General features: G+C 42.6%; 2 protein-coding genes and 1 long non-coding RNA gene across 4 annotated transcripts; 1 reads left to right on the top strand and 2 right to left on the bottom strand.

Annotated features, from left to right (window-relative positions):
- Nucleotides 1-500: 500 nt before the first annotated feature.
- LOC116878042 lies at nucleotides 501-3419 on the bottom strand. 2 transcript variants are annotated; one of them, XR_004384764.1, is made up of 2 exons: nucleotides 3075-3419; nucleotides 501-766 (listed from the first exon to the last, which is right to left on the bottom strand). It is a non-coding gene; the product is annotated as an uncharacterized LOC116878042 (long non-coding RNA). The 2 variants fall into 2 exon arrangements; XR_004384763.1 differs by lacking the exon at nucleotides 3075-3419 and adding an exon at nucleotides 1181-1259.
- On the top strand, nucleotides 1955-5252 carry GPX2 (glutathione peroxidase 2). Its single transcript, XM_032875186.1, has 2 exons — nucleotides 1955-2245; nucleotides 4590-5252. Exons 1-2 carry the CDS (start codon nucleotides 2024-2026, stop codon nucleotides 4938-4940), a joined length of 573 nt encoding a protein of 190 aa, XP_032731077.1. The 5' UTR covers nucleotides 1955-2023; the 3' UTR covers nucleotides 4941-5252.
- A 6011-nt stretch (nucleotides 5253-11263) lies between these two features.
- Nucleotides 11264-25905, bottom strand: CHURC1 (churchill domain containing 1). Its single transcript, XM_032875185.1, has 4 exons — nucleotides 25776-25905; nucleotides 20335-20470; nucleotides 18625-18695; nucleotides 11264-11768 (listed from the first exon to the last, which is right to left on the bottom strand). Exons 1-4 carry the CDS (start codon nucleotides 25812-25814, stop codon nucleotides 11676-11678), a joined length of 339 nt encoding a protein of 112 aa, XP_032731076.1. The 5' UTR covers nucleotides 25815-25905; the 3' UTR covers nucleotides 11264-11675.
- Nucleotides 25906-27169: the final 1264 nt, after the last annotated feature.

Consider the following 27169-nt stretch of genomic DNA (forward strand, 5'->3'; position numbering starts at 1 on the left):
CCACGACCCTAGATTTTTTGCGTACTAAGCCAGTGCAGTTTCCAGAACAACCGTCCCTGTGGAAAGCCGTGGGAATCACACACCTGTTAGTGCATGTCCAAAGTAATAACTTCTGGGAACTCAAAGCCAGTTTGAGGTAAAGTTGGAGACAAAGGTATTTTAAGAGAGGTTTTTCCAATCATGAAAGTTGAGAACCTGCATGACAGAGAGTCCTAAGTTGTTCTTGGAGAAAAGGGATGGCGTGTCCCTGAAGGAGAGGGAGTCCCCAGCTCAGGAACTTCCATGGTCATCCTGGACAGAGGCCCCCGAAGGGCAGCCAGTAAGAGGTGTCCAGATGCCCGAAAGTCCTGGAAGCTCTCAGCCTGCAGGTAAGTCTGAGAAGTTCGTGCTGAAGTTTAGCGTACTGTCAGGGCCAAGTTCTTCTGACACAGTGGCCTGGTAGGGACGTTTATTGGCTGTTTTTAGGAACTTTACCTGGACACATTGGGCGACACACTTCATGCTGCATTTCCTGCCACCTCTTTTAATGGCCAAAGATTCCATTCCCACTCAAGTAATGGAGGCTTGTTTTGAGGGAGCAGCCAGTGGGGACATGGGTTCCCAAGTGTTATGAACAGCCATGGAACGGGCTACAGAAGACAGAACAGCTGGTTACTCCCTGGTGAGTAGTTCCTCCATCTTCTCAGCAAATCAGATTCTCAATACCAGCTGCTCCCAAGCCTTGCTTATTCTTGGTTCTAGAAGACAGTTCCCAATGGATGCGTACCTGTGAAAACACTCTCTAGTAAACATCTGCATTGTTACTGAAATAACACTCCCAAAAGTCCCAGAGCCAGGTCAGGGCTAATCACCAGTCTTACTGATGAAGAAATCCAGACTTCTTTTATTTATTTATTTTTTAATCGGATTTATTTGAGCTGCTGGGTGCTTGGAATAATGAAGTGAAGCACTAGGCCTTCCCTTGGGTCCTCAGATGGGCCACACAGTATGCTGCACCGCTGTGCTGAAAACCTGGGCAGGTCAGCCGGGTTTAGAACCATCCAAGCTTTGACTCCCTGCATGTTCCCTTCTGGGGTGGGGTGGGGAGGAGGAGCGGCGCAAGCCTGTCGGGAGAAGTCTTGGGGACTGAGCCTTTGTCTGAGAGGAGGCAAGTGTAGCTCGTGCCCTGGGGGTCACTCACCTGCTCTGTGGCTCCTCATCATCACCCGGCCACGACTGACGCCTCCTCACGAGCCCATGGAGTCAGAGTGGAGGACACGGTGTGGACGTCGGTGCCATGCAGAGGGCCAAGGGCAGAGCAGCTCTCCAGCAGAAGCAGCACCACTCACTGGAAGACTTTCCAAGACAAACTTCATCTCTTCAGCCTGGCTGAGCCCCCTGAAAGCAATTATTTCCAGAAAAATCACACTGTCCTTCTGAGGATCCCTGTGCTTGTAGGCTTGTGGAAAACAACAGCCAAAGAAAACTACACGCCCGTCATATGTATATCTTGGTTGTGGTCTGAGTTAAGGGGACATGCCCCCCAGTTCTCTTCCTCATCTTTCAGATCTTGGCAGACCCTGACCTCTCAATGGCGCAGTTCACGGCTTGGCCTTCAGCCGACAATGCGTGTCTGTGCCAAGTGAGAACGACTTGCTGGGGCAAGTCGGAGTCAATCCTGCATCCCTCCCTCCCTTTTTTCCTCCCCATTTGACCTTTGGGGCTCTAGTTTCCTGCAAGGAGTGAATTATTCATGTTTGTACATAGATATCAAATTGGCCCTTCCCGGGTTGCCAGCAGGGTGGGGCAGGTAGGTGGCTTTGTTCAGAGTCTGTAAACAGGAGGAGCCACTTCCTTGTTGAAACAGCACCTCCAGGTGGGTGACCGTTTTTTTGCTAAGTCATCCTGGGGATGCTCAAAGCCCCATTGTGAAATCTTTGCTGTCCTTCCAGGCTCCTCCTTCCTCCCCAGCCCTATAACAGACCCTGAAGTGGGCTGCCGCCACTCTGCTGCCACTCTGCACGCCTCACTCTGCCCCTTCACCATGGCTTACATAGCCAAGTCCTTCTACGACCTCAGTGCCGTCAGCCTGGACGGGGAGAAGGTAGATTTCAACACGTTCCGAGGCAGGGCCGTGCTGATTGAGAACGTGGCCTCGCTCTGAGGCACGACCACCCGGGACTTCACCCAGCTCAACGAATTGCAATGCCGCTTCCCCAGACGCCTGGTGGTTCTTGGCTTCCCTTGCAACCAATTTGGACATCAGGTGAGGGGTGCCTTGTAATGTACCCAAGGAGTTGGGGTGCTGAAGCTTTGGTAGGCTAAGGGGGGATGGAGAGTGACTGTGTGTGTCGGAGCGTCTGGAATCGGAGTTATTTGTTAATCTAGGTCTTTGGATACAGGTGAATACCAAGGGGAAGTACATGGGGTTCTAACTGTCTGGGCTTCAGTACAGAGGGTGGGGCAAATGTTTATTGTCTTCCCATTATGCTCCAGGAGGGCTGGTACCGCGTCTGCTTTTCTGTCCACGGTGGAGAATGCACTTGTTAAATACCCGCTGAGAGGATGAGTGGAAGGAAATAGACGATCAACACTCACACTAGGATTGAGCTGACCCAGGAGACCTTAGTTGCAGCTAGACATGGTTCTGTTCTGCTCTTCCGTGGCTCTGTGCCCATGCAAGAGTCACTTGATTTATCTGTTTTAGTTTCCTCATCTGTAAATGGGATAATGCCACTTATCTCACAGGATAATTGTGAGGTTCAGAGGGTAAGATATGCCAAAAAAAACCTTGGAAAATATAAAGTAATATGCAAGTGAAAGCAAATGCAACTGTATTATTTAGGTCAAAGGACTCTTGTTTTAAATCAGCCAAGGGGAGAGTGATTTTGGTGGAAAGCTCAGGGTGCTCAATGCACACGGGTCTCCTCTGGGTGTCATGTGCACCTGTCTCTGATTTTTTTCTTCCCTTTTTTTTTGGTTGGGGGGGGAATGTGTGTGTGTGTGTGTATGTGTGTGTGTGTGTGTGTTCCACACAGGGATCAAATCTCTGTCTCTGATTACCGGGTCAAGTTCTAGATCTTCAGCCCACATACCTCAAGTTCTCTTTCAGGGATTCTTCTATATTCACTTATTATTTTAACAGCACCAGCAGACAGAATGTCCTCAAGTGAACCCTCGAATTATAACCCCCTCAGTTCAATTCACAGTGGCGTGATGGCAAGGAATTGATAGGCAGATACACAGCGGGAAGGCTGAAGTGTCATTGGCTGTAACAAACCGGAGTCCAGACCATCACTGCTGTCGCTCTGGCTTCCCTGTCTCAGTCTGTTTCTAGGCTTGGCCAGCCCTGGAGAGAGAAAGGGTGAAACCATTTGAGGGGTGTCTCTTCCGCCCCAGAGGTGTCTCCACCCTTCCACCATCAGGCTAGCTAGTGGCTGGAGGGAATTTGTAACCTATCGGTAGCCTGCTGGCCATCTGCATTAAGAGATAAGGAGTCTAATAGAGATCACCTTTGGGCTCAAGATGTCTTGATGGCCTGGAACTGGCTGTACTGATTGGTTCTAGTACGTCAGAGGCAAGAACTTTCTCCCACAAGGAGAAATCTGACTCTTAGACTCAGGGGAAGGGGTGGAAAATAAGGGTTTCCATGGGCCTTTTGGGGTTCTCAGGGGTGGAGAATGCCAAGTAGGGATAGGACAGGGATGGCAAGGGGGAGGGAAAGATAGGTAACAGGCTCAGAGCTAAAGTCCTCACAGCTGAGTCTAGTGAGTCAGTGTGAGGAGTCTTGGGAGAGCAGTCTGGAAGTAAAAGGAATGCTAACTACACATTCACAATGGCAGTCCTCAAGTACACACTTAGCTTTCCTTCTCTTGGCCTATTTCAGAATCCTAAACACTCTATCCTGTTAAATCATCCCTACCGGTCACTAAGCAATTCCATTTAGCATACATCCACTGTCATCTCTAATTTACTTTGCCTTTGTAGCACCTGAAAGCTAGATTTCCTTGGATGGGGCCTTTCTTCATGAAAGCTTCCTCCCACTTACACTTCAGATCGAGGAAAAGGCAAAATGAAAGGCAGAGGCTATACTCAACACTCACATGTAATCAGAAACAACAGAGGCAAAATCAGAGCAGAGGGAAGGGGAAGGTTTGCCTGGACGTGTGTGTGAGTGTGTGTGTGAGTGTGTGGGGGGGTGAGGGTTCTAGATGGCATCACCTGAGCCTCTTTTTTCCTTTCTTTCTACTGCCCTGAACTCAAGGTACCTTGGAGTTTCAGACAGATATCCTAAGAACTGTTCAAGGTAGTTTAGAGAGAGAAGCAGCAGTTCAAAATTGCTAAATCATTCACTGTAAGAACAGCCAAGCTAGGAACTGCAAGAATTTTCAGGAATGGCCTCGAAAACCATCAAACAATAGCTCTGAACGGGGAATCTCTAAGTCAAGAGTAGGGCAAAGCTAGGGAAGAAGGAAAAAGAACAGGGGACGCAGGGGAGCTACACAGAGAAGTATGGTCCTGGGAAGGGACTATAGGAGGGTGAAAGGTTTTCGTGGATCTTTTATTTCCCCCTTCCCTCTTCCATGCTTTTTGTCTTTTTCCTCCCCCAGGAGAACTGTCAGAATGAGGAGATCCTGAACAGTCTCAAGTATGTCCGCCCCGGGGGTGGATTCCAGCCCACTTTTACTCTTGTCCAAAAGTGTGAGGTGAATGGTCAGAAGGAGCATCCTGTCTTCGCCTACCTGAAGGACAAGCTCCCCTACCCTTATGATGACCCATTTTCCCTCATGACCGACCCCAAGTTCATCATTTGGAGCCCCGTGCGCCGTTCCGACGTGGCCTGGAACTTTGAGAAGTTCCTTATTGGGCCAGAGGGGGAGCCCTTCCGCCGCTACAGCCGTACCTTCCCTACCATCAACATTGAGCCTGACATCAAGCGTCTCCTCAAAGTTGCCATATAGACAGGAGCTGCTCAGCACACAGATCTACCCCATCCCGCCCCTGGTATCTTTCCTGAGGCTTCAGTGTGCCCACAGGAGGCACTGCTGGGCAAAAGCTTCCTCTTGAAGAGCCTTGTCCTTCCAGGCCACCTGTCTCCCTTCCCTCACCCAACCTTCTCCTTGGTGATTCTACTTGGAGCTCCAAGATTTGGCTGGCTCTGGGCCTTCACAGAATGATGGCACCCTCCTAAACCTTATGGGTGGTGTCTGAGAAATGTGAAGGGCTTAGAGCCAGGCTGCTAGCTGTGTCCAATAAAGGGCAGGTATGCAAACGGCCAGGCTTCCTGTGTCTTCTTCCTCGATGGAGGATAGAGGGGTAACACAAAACTGCAGGTTGGACAGAGAGCTGGCAGTGCACAAAGGCATGACAGAGGAAGGCTCTGATCCGGGTGACACCCTGATGACTGTCGAGAGCAGGCTCTGGCCAGGGTCTGTGGTGGCAGGTGGAGTTGCAGGAAGTATGAATTCTATTATTGCTTAATGGCTCCTCCAGAACAGAGGCAGGGGCAGTGGTGCGGGGCGGGGGGGGGGTAGGAGGGGGGGGCAGGTAATGAGAGGTAAAGGGGAGGAAAAGAGAGCAAGCCTTTCAGTGGAGGGTACTGGGAGGCTGGGTAGAGGACTTCAGTCAGGAAGATGTCACTATCACTGCAGGTACTGGGCCAGCCAAGCATTACCTGCACTTGGAGACGTTGCTGGGACACAAATTTGGTCAACTTTAACTGACAGCAAGGGTGTGGAGGGTGCGGCTCCTGGGAACACAAAGAGTACTTATTTCCCTGACCACCTTGCTGAGTCACATTTGTTTTTGATCCTTAGCAGGACCGACTCCCTCCTTTTCACAGTTCCATGCTACCCTTGTCTTTCTCAAACTCACATGTTCCCAGATCCAGGCACAAGACAGACCGGCGTAGGCATGAATGACTGATTTCACTTTTTCTTCCATGAGGGTGGGAATAAAGAGGGCTTCCCTTTAGACCATCCAATTGTTCATAACCTGCCAACAGGACAGCCCTTCTCTGTGAGAACAGGGTTCTGCCAAATAGCTTTGTAAAGACAGTACCCCAGATTCTTTAGCAAGTACAGGCAGACTCCAAAGGCACAAACACCACCAAGGCCAGGTCCTATCATGTTCTGGAAAGACACCTGCTGAGAAGCCACTGCCCTGTCACTTTGCCTCACAAACCTCTTGCTGGAAACTGCTCACTTCACCTCTCCTTCTTGGACCACTAGTTGGAACATTTTCCTTTCCTCATTGAAGCCCAGAAGGGGCAGTTCTCTAAACTAGACACACTGCTTATGAACCCCAATGCTGAGGGGGGAGATCCCTTTCCTGTGGCATCCCCATAACTATTTTCCAAGCACCTGCATCATCTGAGAAGTCAGTGCAGAATAGAGGTTAAGGATCCTTACTGTCTGACCTTCAACTGAAGTTATGCCATCCGTGGTGCTTTATTTCAAAAGGGGTAACCTGAGCATTACGGTGGGAATCCCCTGGCACCCTTTTGCAGGACCTTCTGCTAAATTAAGGATACCCTTAACTTGACTGTCAAAAACTCAAGCCTTTCAAGATTCCTTCTCTTAAAGCCAACAGCTGGGGTATGAGTTTTTGGAAGGCAGGACTGAGCACTGATTTTAGAGCAATAACTGCAGAGACAAATGGCTTCTCTGAAGAAATGAAATACAGAATTCATACCGGATGCTAGTATGATTTGTTCATGATCTCCATAGTGCTAAAGTCTGTTGCTATGTCTAATAACAGAGCAGCTGTCCTAGATGTTGGCATGACGCCACAGGCAATTTCAGGCTGATATGCCAGTACAATGTATTGGGTCTTTCCCGTGAGGCTCAAGTTGAAGGAATTATTTAAAGATTCCTGAAGGATTGGGAATTAACACCATAAGTGATTTTGCTGAGAGCCATTATGGTAGGAAAAGGGTTCCTCACTTGGGCAGGGAAAATGCTACATGCTTCGAAAGGGACTTGCCCAGTGTGGCTCAGGAGGGAACAGGCATGGCAGGACTGGAGACACTTCTTTTACAAGCACATGTTGTTTTTACTAAATCTTTAGTTGTGCTGTTGTTAAAATGAAGAGAAGTGAGAAATTGTTTTATTTTTCATCTTGTTTGTCTCCCTTTACAGCCTCAGAAGTACCAGCTTATGGTCATAAACAAGACATGGCAAAGCTTAAAATAATCACCCACTTTCAATCTTTTAATCAAATTTCCCTAGGGGCACTCAGGAAGTAGGAAGGGTCTCATAAACAAGCATTCCCAGAGAGATGACATAATGCCACTTGATTTAGAGCAGGGACAGAGACAGTCACTTCTCTGAGGGCTGTAACAAAAAATAAAGCTTGGGGCAATTGATTTTAGAGGATCAAGGTACACAGACTGAAATTTATTATTTCCCTGTGTTCCCACAGCTGTATTCTCCTTCGTTTAAGAAACACTGAGCCAGGGGCGCCTGGGTGGCTCAGTGGGTTAAGCCGCTGCCTTCGGCTCAGGTCGTGATCTCAGGGTCATGGGATCGAGCCCCACATCGGGCGCTCTGCTCAGCGGGGAGCCTGCTTCCCTCTCTCTCTCTGCCTGCCTCTCTGTCTACTTGTGATCTCTGTCTGTCAAATAAATAAATAAAATCTTTAAAAAAAAAAAAAAAAAAAAAAAAAAAAAAAAAAAACACTGAGCCAGAATCTGATTAGTGATTTCAAATCTGATTTCTTATCACCATCACAACTGTCATCAATAAATGACAAACTATTTATTTATTGAATATTTACTACACTCACACACTGCATAAGTACGTAATTAGGTTACTTAATCCTTGTACTGACTCTGTGTACTGACTCTGTGAAGAATTCTCTGTTTTAAAGAACAAGACACCTGCCAAAAAGGTGGCTCCAAGTAGCAGAGTTGAATGTTAAACCCAGGTCAGTTGACTATAAAGTCTGTACTTTTTCTTTTTTTAGACTTATTTATTTGAGGGGTTTGGTAAGGCAGAGGGAGAGAACCTCCAGCAAGATGCCCCGCTGAGCACAAAGCCCAACATGGGGATTGATTCCACAACCTTGAGACCATGTCTGAGCTCTAATCAAGAGTCAGATGCTTAACCAACTGAGCAAGCCAGGTGCCCCAAAGCCTTTAATCATACTATTAAATACAATACAATAGTGTTTCCCTCTATTTCAGAGTTCCTTCAGAAAGACCACTGATAGCTGCCTGTACACAACACTGCACAACTTAAAAACACTTTCACTTATGTTTTATCATTTGATTTTACAACTTTGTGCAGGAGACATCATTATTTCTATTTTTCCACTGAAGAGCCAAGGGGCATATAACCTGCCCAATGTCCCAACACGAGCAGGTGGCAAAGCTCATTTTATTTTATTTTTTTAAGATTTTCTTTTTATTATTTATTTGACAGATAACAAGTAGGCAGAGAGAGGAAGGGAACCAGGCTCCCCGCTGAGCAGGGAGCCCAATGCAGGGCTCGATCCCAGGACCCTGGGATCATGACCTGAGCCAAAGGTAGAGGCTTTAACCCACTGAGCCACCCAGGTGCCCCGGCAAAGCTCATTTTAGAACTAGGTCTCTTGGTTTCCTTTCTATCTAACCATACTGCATCTCACAATAGAGACTACTACAGTCAAGAAACACACAACCTAAAAGTGAGAGCCTCAAATTCAGTGAAGTAACTTAACTTAGTCTTACAAAAAAAGCAGAATGAAACAAAGAATTCTTGATCCCCTGATAAAGAGCAGTGAGTATATACTTCTTAATAATTCCTTATAAGTAACGAACCATACCTGGTTGTACCCACAATATATCACGTATCAATTAATTAGTACTGGAAGAAGCCAAGACCATTTAAGAAAGACTGGGCCACCTAAAACAACAAAACAAACACACTGAGCTTTGACTCCAAGAGCCTAAGTATGCAGACACCAGATCTATAGGTCATGGAGCGTGCAGATAAGAATGAGGTCCCTGGGCAAGTCCACTTTCCCAATTAAACCTATAGATCGTTCCTTCTCTTTCTTGTCTCTCAGGAAGGGAAGTGAAAAAAAAAAAAACAACTGGTATTTTTGCCTGGTTCCCCTTTATTTGAACAGAAAAATATGGATTCAGTAGAACTGGGTTTAAGAAGTCTTTATTTGATTAGATCCGTAGAATTCTAGAAAATTGTGTCACAAAACACAGCACAAAGTTGGTTTAATAATGACCAATGTGGATAGGATCTTATGTTTTAAATTTTGTAATATATAGTCCAAAACAGATAGATAATTATACAGCCTGTAATAGATGAGGATTATCCGTTGGGGCTTATAAAATCATATTCTTGAGCTCCAAATGACTAAGCTGGAAGCATTAGCGAACTCCAAGAAGGGACAATTCAGAGGCTATAATGGGCTTAGTGCTGCTATTTAAAGTAATGAAGCATTGTCTCTGTTTTCTGGATCCATTTCACCAAACGATTTCCTCAGCAGGTCAGATATAGATTTGCAGAAAAGTGGAAAACATTTTCCAGGAATAACACAACTGAACCCTAAGGCCTAGATGACTTAACTTTTCTAAATAACAGATCTTGGTCTGACATGCCTAGATCCCTCAGTGTGTTGTCGCCAACATTCTCAACTTCTTCCTCACCTCGCCAGACCCCTATACTTCATGTGTCGTGAACAGTAGTGCTGAGACAGAGTCACTGTACTAGTTGTCTGACCATAAGTTCCTTAACATCTCTGTGGTTCAGCTCCTTTGGCGCTAAAACTGGGATAACAATAGTACCTACTACTTCATGGAGTTGTTAATGAGGACTGAGTGTTTAAAAAGGCCAGGCACACAGTAAGTACTCAATAAACCTCAGCAGTATTCTTCTTCCTGTTATATAACAAAACTTCCCTGGTATCAACAATGAACATTTACTCACTTTTTTCCCTTACAAGCAAAGCTTTAGTTTAGAATTTCCAAACATCTTAGATATGAAGAGGAAACAACTTTGTTTCTGATGTCTTTAAGTTTTGGTCTTAGAAATGAGAAGAACTAACCAAACCCATCTTTTAGCATATAGTACTTTATAATGCTTTCTAAAGCATTTTATATTCATTATTCATTTGGATCTTCCAACAATACTGTGAAGGAAGTAAAATATCAGTTTTTACTAGCCCAATCTAATAGACATGGGACCTAAAGACCGGAGTTATGTTTTGCTTAATGGTCATACTGCTACCAAATGGCAGAGAGACCTAAGTGCCAAGGTTTCCATCACCCAAGCTGGTGTTCTTTCAACTATACAAGGTGAGATATTCTAAGATCTCTTTGGAGCAGTTGATGTGATTCTATTTACTTCTATTAATTAAAGTCCACTCTTTATTCAGATTTTGCTGATTTTTGGTTTTTGCTTTTTTTTATTAAGATTTTATTTATTTACCCAACAGACAGAGATCACAAGTAGGTAGAAAGGGAAGTAGGCTCCCTGCTGAGCAGAGAGCCTGATGCAGGGTTCAATCACAGGACCCTGGGATCATGACCTGAGCCAAAGGCAGAAGCTTTAACCCACCGAGCCACCAAGGCACCCCATTGATATTTTGCTGGTTTTAACCAAATGTCCTTTTTCTGTCCCAGGACACTTCGTTACATTTAGTTTTCAGGTCTCTTTACACTCTTTTTGGCTGTGCGAGTTTCCCAGACTTGTCTTTATGGCCTTGACAATTTTGAGGAGTACTGGTCAGTTACTTTGAAAGCTGGCCCTCAACTGGGATTTCTCTGATATTTTTCTCATGATTAGACTGGGGTTATGGGTTTGGGGGAAGGAGACCACAAAGGTAAAGTATGCTTTCATCACATCAAATCAAGGGTACATGCCATTATCAATAGGATTATCACTGAGGATGCTAATTTTGGTCATTTGGTTGAGCTAGTGTTTGTCTGGTTCTTCCACTGTAAAGTTACTTTTCTCCCTCTGCATACTCTACTCTTTGGAAGGAAATTGCTGTGCATAACCCACCCTTAAGGAGTGGGGAGTATCTACATATATTATTTGAAATTCTTCTGCATGTCTATTCTTCCAATCTACATATTTCCTTGATTCAATCATTTAGCTCTGTCAGTAAGGACTCATGGATATTTAGTGTTTGGGTTATAACTCAGTACTACTTTACTTTATTGCTGAAACTATTCCAACTTCAGTCACTGGGAGCCCCTTTTGTTAGCCCTTTTGTCCCTTTGACATACTCCCAGTCATTGTGTTTTATGGGGTTTTGCGGGGAGAGTTTTGGGGATTTTGGGGGGCACTTTTCTTTTGACACAAAATGCTTCAAGCTCATTTTGTACAGTCACTGCCCTAGTCCTGGAATCAATCATTCTCCAAGGAGCCCTGGTTCCTTGGAGATCTGGACATTAGGTATACTCCTATTATCCAAAAGATCTGGGCATTAGGTATACTCCTATTCTAGTTTTATTTTCTAGCCGCATAACTTCTAACAGAGATTCTACACTCTGATGTGAACTGGGAACTTTAGCAGAAGAGCTCAGCAGAAGAACATAATCCCCTAAATTACTTTTTCTTTCAAAGAATAGTTAAGTCTAAGCAGAAAAAAAATGCAAAATAATTCCTATTATAAATGAAGTAAGACAAACCACGAGGCTTGCTGTATTATAAACCAATACAACACAGTTACTACAGAACTGCAGAGGATCCTTAGAATAACAGAGTCATTTGTCGAGGGTCATCAGGGAGAATACTGATAGTATCTTCAGCTTTGCCACATAACAGACAGAGCATGGTGTACTCCTAGAACAAATAAAGTGCATAATTACATTGAGGAACAGGGAGAAAGACACTTTATAACTTACTCTGGTAAAGCCATTCTCTATAAATTGGAATGGATATTCCCTCTGCACATTAGATCAATTTCTTCAACACCCATCAGGGATGTCTTAGGTTTAATCTGTGTATCCTGGAGTCTTTTGTTTATGTAAATTGAACACACGCTGACAGTCTATTTACTATGTATGCAAGAATGTCAACTTGGAAATGCATGGCTATTTCTTGGACTCAAAACACATATTGGGCTAGGGGTGCCTGGGTGGCTCGGTCAGTTAAGCATCTGACTCTTGATTTCGGGCTCAGGTCATGCATGATCTTGCGGTCATGAGATGGAGCCCCACATCGGGTACCATGCTGGGCATGGAGCCTGCTTAGGATTCTCTCTCTCCCCTCTCCCTCTGCCCCTTCCCACCTTCCCTCTCTTATTAAAAAAAAAAAAAAAAAAAAATCCAAACACATATTGGGCTTGATTAGTGCTATTTAATTAATTATTTGAAAGAGAGAGAGTGTGCATGTGTGCATTAGTTGGCGGAGGGAGTGGGGGCGGGAGAGGCAGGGGGAGAGGGAAAATCCATGCTCAGCACGGAGCCCCATGGGGTGGGGGTGGTGGGAGGGTGCTCAATCTCACAACCCTGAGGTCATGACCTGAGCCGAAACCAAGAGCCAGATGCTCAACTGGTGCCCCTAGTGCTGCTATTTAAAGTAGTGAGGCAGGGTGCCCGGGTGGCTCAGTCAGTTAAGCATCTGCCTCCGGCTCAGGTCGTGATCCCAGGGTCCTAGAATTGAACTCTGCACCAGGCTCCCTACTTCTCCCTCCCCCTCTGCTGCTCTCCCTGCTTGTGCTCACTCTCTCTCACACGCACAAATAAATAAATAAAATCTTTAAAAATATAATAAAATAAAGTAGTGAAGCAATATGAGTGTGGGTCCCTAAGGACAAATTCCTATTCTTAGAGTTGCTCCTTCCTAGATTATTTAAGACTACTAAGCAACAGAAATGTTTTTTTAAAATGAAAGAAAGAAAGATCCCAAACTAAAACAACTATTTTTATTCTCTAAGAAAATAAACAATTAAGTTAAACCCACTTGTCTGTCATGCCTCATATTTAGATAGCTAGCTGTCTGGAATATAATCTATTTCAGGAGTTTATGTTTCTTGGGCTTAACAAATGTCCAGGCTGATTAAAAAAAAAAAAACAAGGGGCGCCTGGGTGGCTCAGTGGGTTAAAGCCTCTGCCTTCAGCTTGGGTCATGATTCCAGGGTCCTGGGATCGAGCCCCACATTGGGCTCTCTGCTCTGCAGGGAGCCTGCTTCCTCCTCTCTCTGCCTGCCTCTCTGCCTACTTGTGATCTCTGTCTATCAAATAATTAAGAATAAAAATCTTAAAAAAAAAAAAAACAACAAAAAAAACCAAAAACGAAATCTTGCCATTGCAATGACATGGATGGACCTGGAGTATATCATGCTAAAGGAAGTCAGTCAGAGAAAGACAAATACCATATGATTTCACTCATATGTGGAATTTAAGAAACAAATGAGAAAAGGAAAAGAGAGAGAGGCACGAACCAAGAACTCTAGAAACTGTAGAAAAAAAAACTGATGGTTACCAGAGGGGAAGGGGATGGGGGAAACAGAGGACGGGGATTAATGAGTACACGTGCTGTGATGAGCACCGGGTGTTGTATGGAAGGGTTCAGTCACTATCTTATACACCTGAAACTACTGCAACACTGTATGTTAACAATACTGGAATTAAAATTTTTTAAAATATCAGGCTGGTGACAGAAGAGATTTTGTTTTAGGGAAAACTCCTAGGGCAAAGTCCTGTTTTTATAGTTATCCCCTTCTAGAATATTTAATATGGATCTAAACTATATACATATATTTCCTTTTAAACTTTTGCTTAAAAACTTTATCTTCTTTAAGAAAACAAACTTACTGCTAAATCTATTTGTATTTCCACACTTCAAACTGAGATTGTTAGCTGTCTGGGAAAAATTGGTCAGTCAAGGCAGTTTGTGTTTCATGGGTCTGGACAGTCACTACAGAGAGGGTCACAGAGATAAACAAGGACCATGGTTCAGAGACTTAGAACCAGGGAACTGCATTTCTGTTTCCTACAGGTGAGCTTAGTTGTGGCAAGAGAAAGATTGTTTCTCAAAAAACCACACTTAATTTCAAGGTCTGGTCTACATACACGGTAGAGATAAATAGGGGCCAAAGCTCAGAGAACAAATACAGGTCTCATAAATTAAAAAATGAAATAGGGGTGCCTGGGTGACTCAAATCAACTGAGTTTCCGACTCTAGGTTTCAGCTCGGGTCATGGGCTCAGGGTCATGAGCTCAAGCCCCACAACGGGGGGTCTGCACTTCTACCCCTTCCCCCCAAAATAAAGAAATCTTTCTAAAACAATGAAATAAAAATCTACCCTCTATACAAAGTCTTTTACTCTCCCAAATACTTCCGCTTTCACCTGCCAGACATTACTAGTAGGATTTGAACCTCTCACTGGAGATGAAGAAGAAAACAGTAATAAAGTCAAAATGGGAAAATGTATGAAGCTAGACAAACGTCTGAGTTTTCACCCAATCTATCCATCGACAAGTTCTTATTAAGGACCTAAATATTTTGCAATGTGCTAGGTGCACTGGCAGACATGAGAGAAGGCAAGGACAATGTCTGACCTTGCAAAATGTACAACCTATCTTGAGAGGAAGAAAAAACCTAACACATGGTATAATCTGGAAAGGTTATTAAATAAGTAAGACTGACTACATTTGAAATCTTTCATTTATAGTTGGTGTGGAATCCAAATTTCACTGTAGGTCAATTATTTGGAATTCAAAAGCAGTTTCCCATAGAAGCAATGTTGTACACAGCAGTTAGGTTGCCAGGAAATTCCAGGGAGTCTTTCAAACTCATATTGTACAAGTACTATAGAATCTAGCCACACATAGCATGCTTCTGTGGGAAAACAAGTCTAGAATTCTAACTTGGAATACAAGGAACACAATCCCCTGTGCCGCCAGGGTGAGGACACCTTTTACAAAACTGGCCAAGAGAATAAGAATTCCCCTCAGTCATTCATGGAGACCCTCAAAGACTACACCTGGGCAAAGCACAGGGATAGAGATTTGGAAGGAAGGGTGGAGTGTGTGGAATCACATTTGGGAAGACCAGATCCTTTGCTTTATTCTGAGGGGCCCATGGCCCTTTTCTTCTATTACTACCTATTAATTCTGACACCAAGTCCTCTCCTTCCCTATTCCACAAAGGAACAGAAGGCAGTCTCACTGTTCCTCTTTTGTTTTCTGAGGCAAACACATAGTCCTTTCAGTGGCTTTTAGGATGATATAAAAAATAAAGGATACCTGTAATCATTTATAATGTATTTTCTGTTTAAACTCTATATTTCTGTCTTTACTCCACCCCTACTTGTACCATCAGAAAAATCTCACTTTAACAATGATATTGTGGTTATTTTAAAAACAGAATTCTTATCTTTTAGAGATATGTACAGAAATATTTACAGAAGTGGTGATATATTTGGGATTTGATCCAAAATAATCCTGTAGGGAGATGTGGGAATGGTGAGATACAAAATAAAGCAAACTGAAGGCTGGGTGGTGGAGGTTAAAACACTATTCTGCCTACTTTTGCCCATAAGACATTTAATACAAAACAATAAACATTACCAATGTGGGGAATCCCACCTTGAACCTGAACTACTGCTGGAGTGAAACAGGTGCTGGGGCAGAGTGGGGACAAGGAAGAAGGCTAGCAAAGCTGAGAACAAAGAGTTTTAGTGCCCGTCAGGCTGAGAAGGAAGTTTCCAAGTGGTTATTCCCATGAGTTAGGGCCTGCTGTAGGTACAAAGAAAGGGGGAAAGCAGTATGGGCTAGACTATCAAGAGGAAGGAGGAGAGAGAATTTAAGTTCTACTTGAAAGAGGTAAGATGTAGTTGACTTGAAGGTAGAGAAAGGGACAAGTCAAGGAAAAAGCATGAATAAGGACAGTGATGGGCAAAGGGCAAGCATATGCCATATGGAGTAGCAAGAGCAACGGGATGATATATTTGAACAAGATGAATTTGACAGCAGCACGCAGAACTGTGCCGCAGTAATTTAGGTTTGAGTGGGTATGGTCCTTGACATGAGGTGTGGCAACAAGGCCAAAAAAGGCAAGAGAAACAAAAAAAAGAAAGGCAGGCAGGGTGTTAGCAACAAAGAAGGACATTTGGGAAACAGCTGATAGGTTTTAAGTGAGCCTGAGTGTGTGTTCACTATTTGAGAAAGTAAAGAGAAAGTTCCAGAACAGAGACCAAAGCTCAGGGGGAAAAATCAGTTAGGGAACAATAGGAAAGGAAACCAGGGAAAAAGCAAAAGACAACTCAAAATGATTTAAAAAGAAAGAAAAAAGTCTGGCACTATGGACCTCAAGGGACGAAATCCTTCAAAACCACTAAGGTTGACAAAACCAGACCTAGGAGAGATGTTAAAAGAGCTTAGAACTGAGGCAAGGTCACAGCATTCAGCTACATTATAGGACACCTCTGAGAGAATAGTTTTAGTAAAGTGAAAATGAAAACTGGTTTGCAGGTGGTTAAAAGAAGCACAGGGAAATAAGGAAAATCGGGTAAAGACCTATTCAAGTAGAGCAGCAAAAGGAAGGACAGAGATGATTAGAAGTTGAATCTCAGAGGTAGCTGAGTGAAATGAAAAGATTTTTAACTTATTTTTTAACCAGAGAAGAATCAAGTATATTTACCGTCAGAAATATTTTAAATCCCAGGGAGACAAAGAAAATGCTGGATAGAGAGCACATAGATGAGGAAATGCAGAAAGGGTGGAGTTCGAGAGGAAGGAATATCTTCCTTTCTACTGGGATGGAGGGAAGAGTCTGAGGTTGGACAATGCTATGTGTGGTGAGGCAAAGAGACTAATGGGAAAGAAGAGAAAGGGAAGTGGCCAGCCCCGTGAGAACACTGAAGTCCAGAGCTCAACTATTACCCTATAGCTTAAATGAGCTATGGAAAGGCCAAAGCAGTGGCTTAAAGCATCACTTTCAAGAAATGACTCTCATCGCAAGATATAGAATACATGTGGAGGGTAGCAGATGGTGAGAAGAAGATGAGGTGGAGAGGCCAGTTTAAGAGCAGGGTTTTTTCCCCAAGAGAATTTCACGGTCTATACATCGTGAATACAAGCCATCTTCTTTTATCTTCCTCTTCCTACGCCCAGAGTCATTTCTGGGGCAGCTTTGAAAATGGTTGTGTTCAGTCATAAAGGGAAATCAGCTAGACTTGGCTCTGATGGCAGTGATAGACAATGGCTTCATTAGGGCAATCTTAATACACATTTAGGGCTCTAAAGAGCTCACAGGGGCTTCAAGAGCTTCCACAAATGGCTATAAGCCCTCCTTTGCTCTCATGGAAGGACAGAGCTGCTCCTTTAAGCCCATGATATGTTCCCTCCCCTATTTGGCCACTACTCATTCACCGAGATCTTGATTTTGCCCTAAGTTACATATAACATATGAACATTTTCTGAGGCATAATTTTTGGATGCTGAGAAGATATGGTCAAGATATTGTACAGATTAACCACAACATATCAGACCAGATTCTGACAGGTGAATAAGTGCTTTCTTCTACAGTAAACTACAAATGAACAAGAGTGCTCATGCTTAAGATTCTGTTATGGAAGATTATTCTTTTTTTCTCATTAAAATCCTACCCAAATTTGAAGGACTTAAAAAAAAATTCCCCCGGCTGGGACACCTGGGTAGTTCAGTCAGTTAAGCATCTGCCTTCAGCTCAGGTCATGATCTCAGGGTCCTGGGATCAAGTCCCTTATCAGGCTCCTTGCTCAGCAGGCAGCCTGCTTCTCCCTCTGCCTGCTGCTCCTCCTGCTTGTGCTCTCTCTCTTTTGCCTTCTCTCTCTGGCAAATAAATAAATAAAATCTTTTTTTTTTTTAAATCTCCCTGCCTATTAAAAGTTCTAACCTGATTTTATATCCTATAGATGAATACACAATTCACTCTAAGTAACTAACTCAATCTGAAAGCTTGAAAGTGGAGGCAGTAAGGGACAGACACAGGTTCCGGGGTGTCCTTATGGTTTCCAGTTTACTCTGGGCCCTGCCCCACTGACCAGCTTTCTTCCTGACCATCAGATCTGTGAATCTTCAACAACTCAGGCATATAGCAGCCTTCCGTACAATTCTTCCTATGTTCATAGGACTGTACAGGCCTCATCCTTATAATACTTATTCTCCACCCTTATGGTGGCCCAGCTTCTTTCCTCCAACCTGGATACACCCATCCTGTCATTTTACTTAATGAATTATATTAAAATGACTCACCACAACTGAGACTACAGAGTTGCCCAAGTCTACATGTCTGTGAGGGAAGACAAAGATAACCTCCTTATCAGAATTTCCATGCTCCGCAAGTAGGGGGACAGTGGGCAGGCCAATACTTATAAAACCAACAACTATGCAATTACATAACTGGATAGAGAAAAAAACAGGCACAACTCTAACCTCATAAGAACCCACAATGTGCTATTCTTTATCAACAAACATGACAGGCCTGAGATACCATTTGTAAGGCATTCATTTTGATTTGTAACTCTTATGGAGACAGGTTTGAATAGATATACTCACATCTAAAGTATCTCTCTTAACATACACAAGTAGAAGGATAGTCTCCTTTAAAACTTACTAGTACTTCAATTGTGAAAACTATATCTAGATTTACAAAAGTATTTTTATTATTCCCCCTTCCCCACAATAACATACCACATTTATACATTTACCTGAAATTCATCCATGATACTGAATGTGTACTCGTGCCTGGCTATTACATGATGACAATTCTTACACAGATCTGCCGAAACAGAGAGAGACTTAAATGATTAAGTCTTGGAGGGTGTCTTAAGACTTCTATTTTCTATTTTCAGCATGGTGGTGCTTTAAAAGAATCTTAATGGATACATTTAACACAGCAGTAGGAAACCCATTATAGTATCTACCTTGAGAAGAAATCCAAAACCCATCACATAGCAATGCTACATAATGACTCAGAGATTAACAGGCATATATTAATTCCCATTCTTAGAACTTGGAGAAACTGTGCTACTGAAAACAATCATAAATAAAAAGCCAATGCTAGACATTAAAGTGAGTTTAACAGTAACAAAAGACTCTAGTAAAAACATATAATAACTATGATTTATTGAGTGCTTACTGTGTGCCAGATACTGTTTTAAATACTTTTTATCTCTTTACTTAATCTTCTCAAAACCCGAAGAGGTAGATACTATTGTTCTCACCTTTTTAAGGATAAAGAAACAAAGCCACACCATCGTTAAGTAATTAGCAAGACTACTGAGGCAGAAGTGTTGGAAACAGAATTCAAATCTATGCATTCTGGCTCCAGAGCCCTTGCTCTTAACCACTGTGTCCTACTACCTCTCTAAAGGAGTTTAAAGTGTTATGCCTAATATAAAGAAAAAGACTGTTCTACTTTAGAATATTTTCAATTCTAAAGGCTTAGCATCTTTCGTATTCCTTTTTAAAAATATCATTATTTGCACATTTATTCCTCATATATTCAGAACATACCAAAGAACCAGGAAACAAGCAAAAAGGGGGTGTGACCAGTTTAAATTCTTGTCACCATACCTGGGGACTTATAAGTACATATACTTAATCTACTCATAAAAATTCTTAAGAGTGCCAACCTCAGAACTGACTTGTTTCTATCATACATAATTTATTTGGTTCCCCAGTATTGAGGACGAGGAGCAGCATATGAAGATAGCACAGCAAAAGAAACAACAGACAGATGATGAGATGGGAGACAAGAATAAGCTATGAGAGCAGAAACAAGACTAAAAAAACCATAACATCCCCGGGGAATTTATATGGCAGCAAACAGCCCTAAGCACTTCAGTAGCTGTTGCAGGACATCACTGTACCAGAGTATAGTAAAAAAAGAAACCTCACATGAATGACCCTAAGGTTTAAAAAAAAGTCTCTCTTGCACGCCTGGGTGGCTCAGCCGTTAAGCATCTGCCTTCGGCTCAGGTCATGATCCCAGGGTCCTGGGATCGAGCCCCCATCAGGCTCCCTGCTTAGCGAGGGAGCCTGTTTCTCCCTCTCCCACTCCCTCTGCTTGTGTTCTCTCTCTCACTGTGTCTCTCTCTGTCAAATATATAAACAAAATCTTTAAAATAAAAATTAAAAAAGTCTCTCTTGTTTCAGAAGGCATAAACACTTTAAAAAATAAACAACAAACAAAAAATGGTACCTGAACCATAAGCTTTAGTTATCTGCAAGTCACTTATGCAGAGTCTGATGATGCTAGCATCTTTATTTTCCTCTTAAAAATCAAACTAGCAACTCTTTTGCAATACAATATTGAAACAGGCCTCATAAAACACAACATATCAGTAGGTATAACATATCAGCTTTCAAAAGCCAGTATCTGCTACCAGAATTGCATGAAAATTAAGTCTACTTACGATCATAGGTAACTATTTCTTCTCCATCTTCCTCTTTCAAAGATTTGTTTGTGATCAGCATAAAATCCCGCTTACTGCACACTGCACAGCCTGTAAAGTTCAGCAAGAAAGATCCATTTTCCAGGCAGATGTTACCCTAAAACATTAAAAATAGAAATTTAATTTTCTTCTATTTCAAAACCCTTAGTGAAAATAATTAATAGACTAAAAATTTCTAAAGGCAAAAAAACATGGCCAGAATTTACTTGCTTGAAGTCTGTACCAAGTAATTTTTGAAATTACTAGCTTTCCTCTAGAAGTGCTATTTATGGCAAATAAAATTGATGCAGTGTTAAAGCTGTAAGTCTCTGAGGACTGCAACTGTGTTTGAGAGGACTAAATACAAATGGATATTTAGAAACTTAATGAACCTTTAATAATATAAAATGTGAAAAGGAAAAATTAGAAAAATCTAATAGCCAACAACATTAAATGAGGCACAGCATAAAACTAGAATTAAAATCCAATCAAAATGGAAATACTGAACTAATGATAAAAATGATCTTATAAAATGTGATGCTCAGGGGACGCCTGGGTGGCTCAGTTGGTTAAGCTGCTGCCTTCGGCTCAGGTCATGATCCGAGGGTCCTGGAATTGAGTCCCACATCGGGCTCCTTGCTCGGCGGGGAGCCTGCTTCTCTCTCTGCCTCTGCCTGCTTGTGTGCCTCTCTCACTCTCTGACAAATAAATAAATAAAATCTTTAAAAAATAAGAAAGAAAAGAAAGGTGGCATTCTGTTACCTATCCATCTTAAAAAAAAAAAAAACTGTGATGCTCAGTTGATTGTTGAAATAGCATTTTCTGATGTCTTAAAAAATAACACAAAATAAGCAAACAAGAATAAACTCTCATCTCTATAGATGACAGTCCTTAAGGGTTTGTGCGACTCAGGCAGAGAAGATAAGCTCTGCAATTCATCAGACGGAGACCAGGGCATTCAAAAGAGAAAGGGATTTGCTTCATCACCGAGAAACTATAAACAACGAATGTTGCTAGCTCAAGAGAGGTCGTTGCTAAAAGCTTACTAATAATAGTTCAGAAAGTCATTTTATCAATAATCTACATCAACCTCATTTCTGACCAGTACACAGAGTACTTTTAACAGCTGGTGTGACTAAAAACCAGTCAAATGAACACTCCTCCAATGAAGCTATGTGCCTGATACTGTGCAAAAGCGCAGTGAAGGATTAGAGGAGTCACCTCCTCCCTAACCCGAAGAGCTTATGAACTATCAGGAAAACCAGCTCTAAGTGATACTATAGTGAAGCCTTCCTGGAGTCCCAGCACCACAGTGAACCTACCCCTTTTGAGTGGCTCTTTGCCATATATTAAGGAAGAGATTAACTCTGTGCGGGCAGATAGAGTTGGGAGATACTAAATCACAGGCACATCACCTTAACAACTAAAGGGGGGAAAGGCATTGGGATTAAAGTATAAATTTCCAGCTACTAAGAATGGGTGCTTTGCTTTGACGTTCTTAAAAATAAACATCACTGAAGTGTAGCTTCTATAAATAAAATAGGTGAATCACTTTTAACCACTATTCCAACCAAGATATAAAAATTTCTCTCTTCCTAGGCGATCCTTTCAGGCTTTGCAGTCTATCTCCAACACCCATCTCACCTCAGGCACCCCTTGATCCAATTCCTATCTCTAGATAATAGATTAGCCTGTTATAAAATTTTATACAAATAGAACCATGCAGTATACCCCTCTGCATCCAGTTTCTTTTGTTCGGTCCATATTAATCATCTATGTCGTTGTACTGCTAGCTCATTGCTTTTCATTGCCAAATGGCATGGATTCGTGTCGATAAGACTTTTGGGTCCTTTTCAGTTTGGGGCTATTATGAATAAAGCAGCTACAAAGATTCATTAAGTCTTGTGTAAACATATACCTTTCTCTTCAGTAAACACCTAGAAGTGGAACTGCTAACAGATGGGAAAAATATGGTCCAGACAAACTTTAAAACTGCCCATTAGTTTTCCATTTTCTATTCCCACCAGCACTGTGAGTTCCAGTTGCTCCACATCCTCACCAACCTGAGGTACAGTGTCTTTTCTTACATTAGCCATCCTCATCTTGTGGTATCTCACAGTAGTTTTTAATTCATATTTAGTTTGTATTTGTATTTAATTTGTATTTCCCTCATGACTAATAACGTTAAGCATCTTTTCATGGTGACCTCACGTGTGGAGTTCCTAGTCTTCTGCCCGTTTTTTGAAAGTTAGGTTGTTTATCTTATCTAGTTGTAAGAGTTATTATTGGGTTGTAAGAGTTCTTTATATATTTTAGATACAAATCCTCTGTCAGATTTGTATTACAAATATTTTCTATTATTGGTGTGCGATTTTTAAAATAATATCTTTTGAAGAGCAGATAGTTTTGATCTTATGAAGACCAATTTATCAAATTTTTTCTTTCACTATTTGTGTTTGTCTTTTTTTTTTTTAAGATTTTATTTATTTATGAGAGAGAGAGAGAGAGCACAGGCAGACAGAATGGCAGGCAGAGGCAGAGGGAGAAGCAGGCTCCCTGTAGAGCAAGGAGCCCGATGTGGGACTCGATCCCAGGACGCTGGGATTATGACCTGAGCCGAAGGCAGCTGCTTAACCAACTGAGCCACCCAGGCGTCCCAGTCTTCTTCTTTTTTATTTGACAGAGATCACAAGTAGGCAAAGAGAGAGGAGGAAGCAGGCTTCCCACTGAGCAGAGAGCCTGATGTGGGTTCAATCCCAGGACCCTGGGATCATGACCTGAGCCGAAGGCAGAGGCTTTAACCCACTGAACCACCCAGACACCCCTATGTTTGTCTTCTAAGACTAGTATTCCTCATCTATGAAAAGTATCTACCATAAATCTCCAGAAAATTTTATGAAACCAAAGATAAATATTACCTATTCATTCCTCACTTAGAACTTCTTGACATGTTAATCCATTATTTTTCTCTGACAATTTTTTGGACGAGTACACTATACTTGCTACCATCATCTTATTGTCCTTTCCTTTGCTAAGCTCAAAGTGGCTTCTGTTCTTACTGCCCTCAGAAATATCACATGACTTCAAAAACTCCTAGAGTTGGAAGGACCTTTCAGATTTCAAATGGTCAGTCTCTCCTGAACAACAGGAAGAGAGTTCAGTTTCTCCAACGGTTGCCCATTCCACTTTTGAAAACCTGTTAGAAAGTTCTTTGTTCTGATTCAAAGCCTACAATCCAATAACATCCACCCACTAATGCTTTCTAAATCTTCCTTCTGAAATTCCAGAATGACAGCCCTTTAATTATTTTAGAACAGAATAAAGTCAGAAAAAAGTGCCAATGAAAGGCTCAATCACCTCAATCCTTTTCTCTATTCTTCTTAAACTTTATCTTCACTTTCCTAATTATTCCCTGAAGCTGTCCATTCTGCTTGATTCTCTGCATTCTTTTCCCAAGAAAACAAATCCTTTCATCTGTTTGAATCTTGCACCTAAACTGCAATTTTGTATTTTCACTTGACTCTTTGGATGTTACATTCTCAGTCTTGAAGGAAACATGATAAAAACAATCTGACTGTGTGCACCTCAATTTCATTCTCTCTCCATATGCCTCCAACTTCTGTAATGATACTCTGAATTTCCTAACTGCCTAGATTGAAAACACTAAGATCATCTATAGCTCCTCCCTCCATTAAACTGGCTGAGGTCCAGTAATTCTTTCCTTGAGATGAGGTCTTATACCTACACTACTGTTGCCATGGCTCCCCAAATACTCTGTAGGGCTCTCCCTTTTACATTTCCATCCTACCACAACCTTAATACACAGTCATAAGATTCATTCTCCAAGTAACAGATTCCAGAATTACTTCCTTATTAGATTTTCTTGATGGATGCCCAAGGCCTGACATATAGAATCTAAACTTAATACAATTTTTAAGTCTTTTGATTAGCCCAATTCTTAAGACTCCAACCTAATCTCTTTAATACTCTTCACTACAAACACCTTCCTCCTGTGGTCTCTGGAAAGTGCAGTGTTCCTTACTGGATTCATGAAAATTTTTTACACTTGTAAAAAAGTATGAAAGAGAAACACAATAAAGTATATGAAACATAAATATACGATATAATGCCTCTACCCACTAGGTGTCAGTAGAACCCCCAGCTGTGACAATTAAAAATGTCTACAGATAGTGCCAAGTGTCCCTTGAGAGGCAAAAATCTCACCTGTTGAGAACCACTGCTCTAACTAATTCACTTTCATTATTCATTCATGGCGTTTCATTCTCTAACTGTATCACACTTTTCCAGTGTACGACTGCAAATAATGCTGTTATAAGCATTCTTATACAAGTGTCCAGGAACAAATGTAATGCATTTATTTCTCTAGAATGGAACTGCCAGGTCATTCCGTATGCATATCTTCATTTGATAAGGCTAAAACTTTTTCCAAGGAGGTTGCACCGGGAGTGTTCTTGTTGCATATCCTTCCCCAAAGAGTAAGTATTCAGAGACAGAGACAACCACAGATTTTCTACCTCCCAACCATTACAAGAATCCTTGTTCTTGTTACATTTCCGAAGCCTCTGGCTCCTCCTTTCCTTCTTTTCTACCCCAATCACACTGGCCTTCAAGTCTCCAACGAAGTCCACCTTCCTTTTGGGAGAGAAGCGCTATTTCTCTCCCATTTCTTTGAACTTCAACAGCATTTATCAACTGTGCTGCTCATTTTTTTGCATACTCCTCAGAAGGCAATGACAGCTGCCTATTTCTTCTTTGGTGTCCCTTTCTGGCCTAGCAAAGTAATCTAACTATACACATACATGTTCAATAAGTATACAAATGAATGACAGTAACAAGCTTTGACAACCTCCCGAGCTTGAGAGCAGCCGAGATTTTTCAAAAAGTAAGGGCCAGGAAACCTGAATTCTGCCCCTGGCTCTTCTGTTAAGGGAATGCGAACTTGGGCAAGTGATTTCTCCTCTATGAGCATTAGTTTCACCTGGAAAACTGGGTTATAACAAATGGCCTCACAGGTCCCTTCCAGCGCTAGAATTAAATAAGAAAAGTGAATTTCACCAAATCGAGCTTGAGAATGTGACGGGGGAATGGGGGGCCGTGTCCCTTCGTCGTCAGAATGGACTGGTGGTGGCGGTGGTGGGGTTTCCTTTGTTGTGCCCTGGAGCTCGAGAGAAGCGGGGTGATGGCTGATGTCAGCCGCCAGTTCGGGGGACCCGCGGAACGGAGGGCCATAAGCCGCCCCGCCCTCAAGTGCCTAAAGACAGCTACCGGGTCACTGGAATGGGTAGAACGGCTGGATCGGCCCGCGCCCGGCCTCTCAGGGAAGGCCAGCCGGGGCTACGAAAAGCTCCAGGGGCTGGCCATGGGCCAAGAGAACGAGAAGTTCTCGGCGCCCACTCGCTCACCCGATTCGGATACTCCTTCTCCACACAGCCCCCACACATCCCGACGCCGTTCTCGAGGACGGTCCTTCACCGCTTCCGGGAAGACGAAACATCGCGAGAGCAAAAGGAAGGTTGCCGCATGCGCCCTCTGAAGTACTTCGACCCTGGAGTATTTGATTTCCGGAACCTACGCGGAGTCTCCGCCCCGTAGCAGCTGTTGGGAGAGCAGGACCTGGTCTCCTAGGCAACAACGCGGAACGGGGAGTGGGACTTCGGAAACCTACCCGGGAAGAGGGCGGGACCGTGGACCCTGTGGCGGGAACACGAAAGGGAGCTCCCGCTGAGCCGTGGTCTTATGGGCGCCCTCCTGAGTCTAAACTGACAGAACGGCGAGTCACAACACACACGAAAGGGAATTGTTTCTCGCTGCCTCGGCATACCTCGTACATAAAGCCGAAATTATAATAATTTATGTACCTTTCCGTATCAGTGAGAGTGATAAATCAGCTCTCGGCCGTGAATAAGCAATAACCGAAGTGTTGGGGAAGAGGCACTTACAGCTCTGCAGAGAATCTCCTAAAACTCCTAAAAAGAACTCTCAAAATGTTAATAATAAATGACCATTATTTATCCCATTAGTGGTGGGAAACATTTCTGTGTCATAGAAGCACCTCCGTGGCATGCGCGCACTGGACAAATAGAAAATGGCCAGGTCGACCCTGCAGAGCTGAAAATGTTTGTGGCTGGAGCCCTGCCTTTCCCTTTTCCTTCGTATTGAAAGCATCTTACTTTTCGCAGTAACATAATTAACCTGAATACGAACACCCCAGATCTGTCTTTGTGTTTCTGAACAACCTGTCTTCATACCAGCTACTCCAATGGAAATGATATTCAATAGGAACATCAGCATCCTCCCTTAACCCTACCAGAGTCAAGTCAGTGAAGAAATCGGGGAGCATAGGAGACTGTGGGATCCAGATTCTTTAGAGAAGAGATTAATAACTATTGCAAAGTTCATTCTGTTCTTGGAATAATTACAATGACTTCCACTTGTATGACATTTCAACCTTCCAAGTGGCCTCATTTCAGCTTCTAATTTTATGGCTTTACGACCCTATAAGAATGGTAAGAAAAATATCTTCCCTTTTCAGATGAGGAAACCAAGAAATAAATGATGAAAGGTCTTATCTGTGGTAACAAAACTGCTAGCAGTCACCCAGGACTAGGACTTTGTTCCTATCCTGGGCTCAACTTCTTTCTAATACAGTAGCCAGTAGCCACAATGTGGCTATAAAGTATTTTTACATGTGGCAAATTTGAATTGAGATGTATTATCAGTTCACCCTAGGTTTAGAAGATGGAATCAAAAAATGTAAAAAATTGTAAAATGTAAAAAAAAAAAGTAAAATATTTCA

The sequence above is a fragment of the Lontra canadensis genome, unplaced genomic scaffold, assembly GCF_010015895.1.
Source record: "Lontra canadensis isolate GAN:19392208 unplaced genomic scaffold, GSC_riverotter_1.0 scaffold55, whole genome shotgun sequence".
Classification (NCBI taxonomy): Eukaryota; Metazoa; Chordata; class Mammalia; order Carnivora; family Mustelidae; genus Lontra; species Lontra canadensis.

Coding starts and splice junctions, on each gene's coding strand:
- CHURC1 (XM_032875185.1), bottom strand. CDS start 25,814: ATGTGTGGGGGCTGTGTGGAGAAGGAGTATCCGAATCGG. Junction 20,471..25,775: donor AGAAGGAGTATCCGAATCGG/GTGAGCGAGTGG, acceptor TTAATGTTTTAG/GGTAACATCTGCCTGGAAAA. Junction 18,696..20,334: donor AGAAATAGTTACCTATGATC/GTAAGTAGACTT, acceptor CTGTTTCGGCAG/ATCTGTGTAAGAATTGTCAT.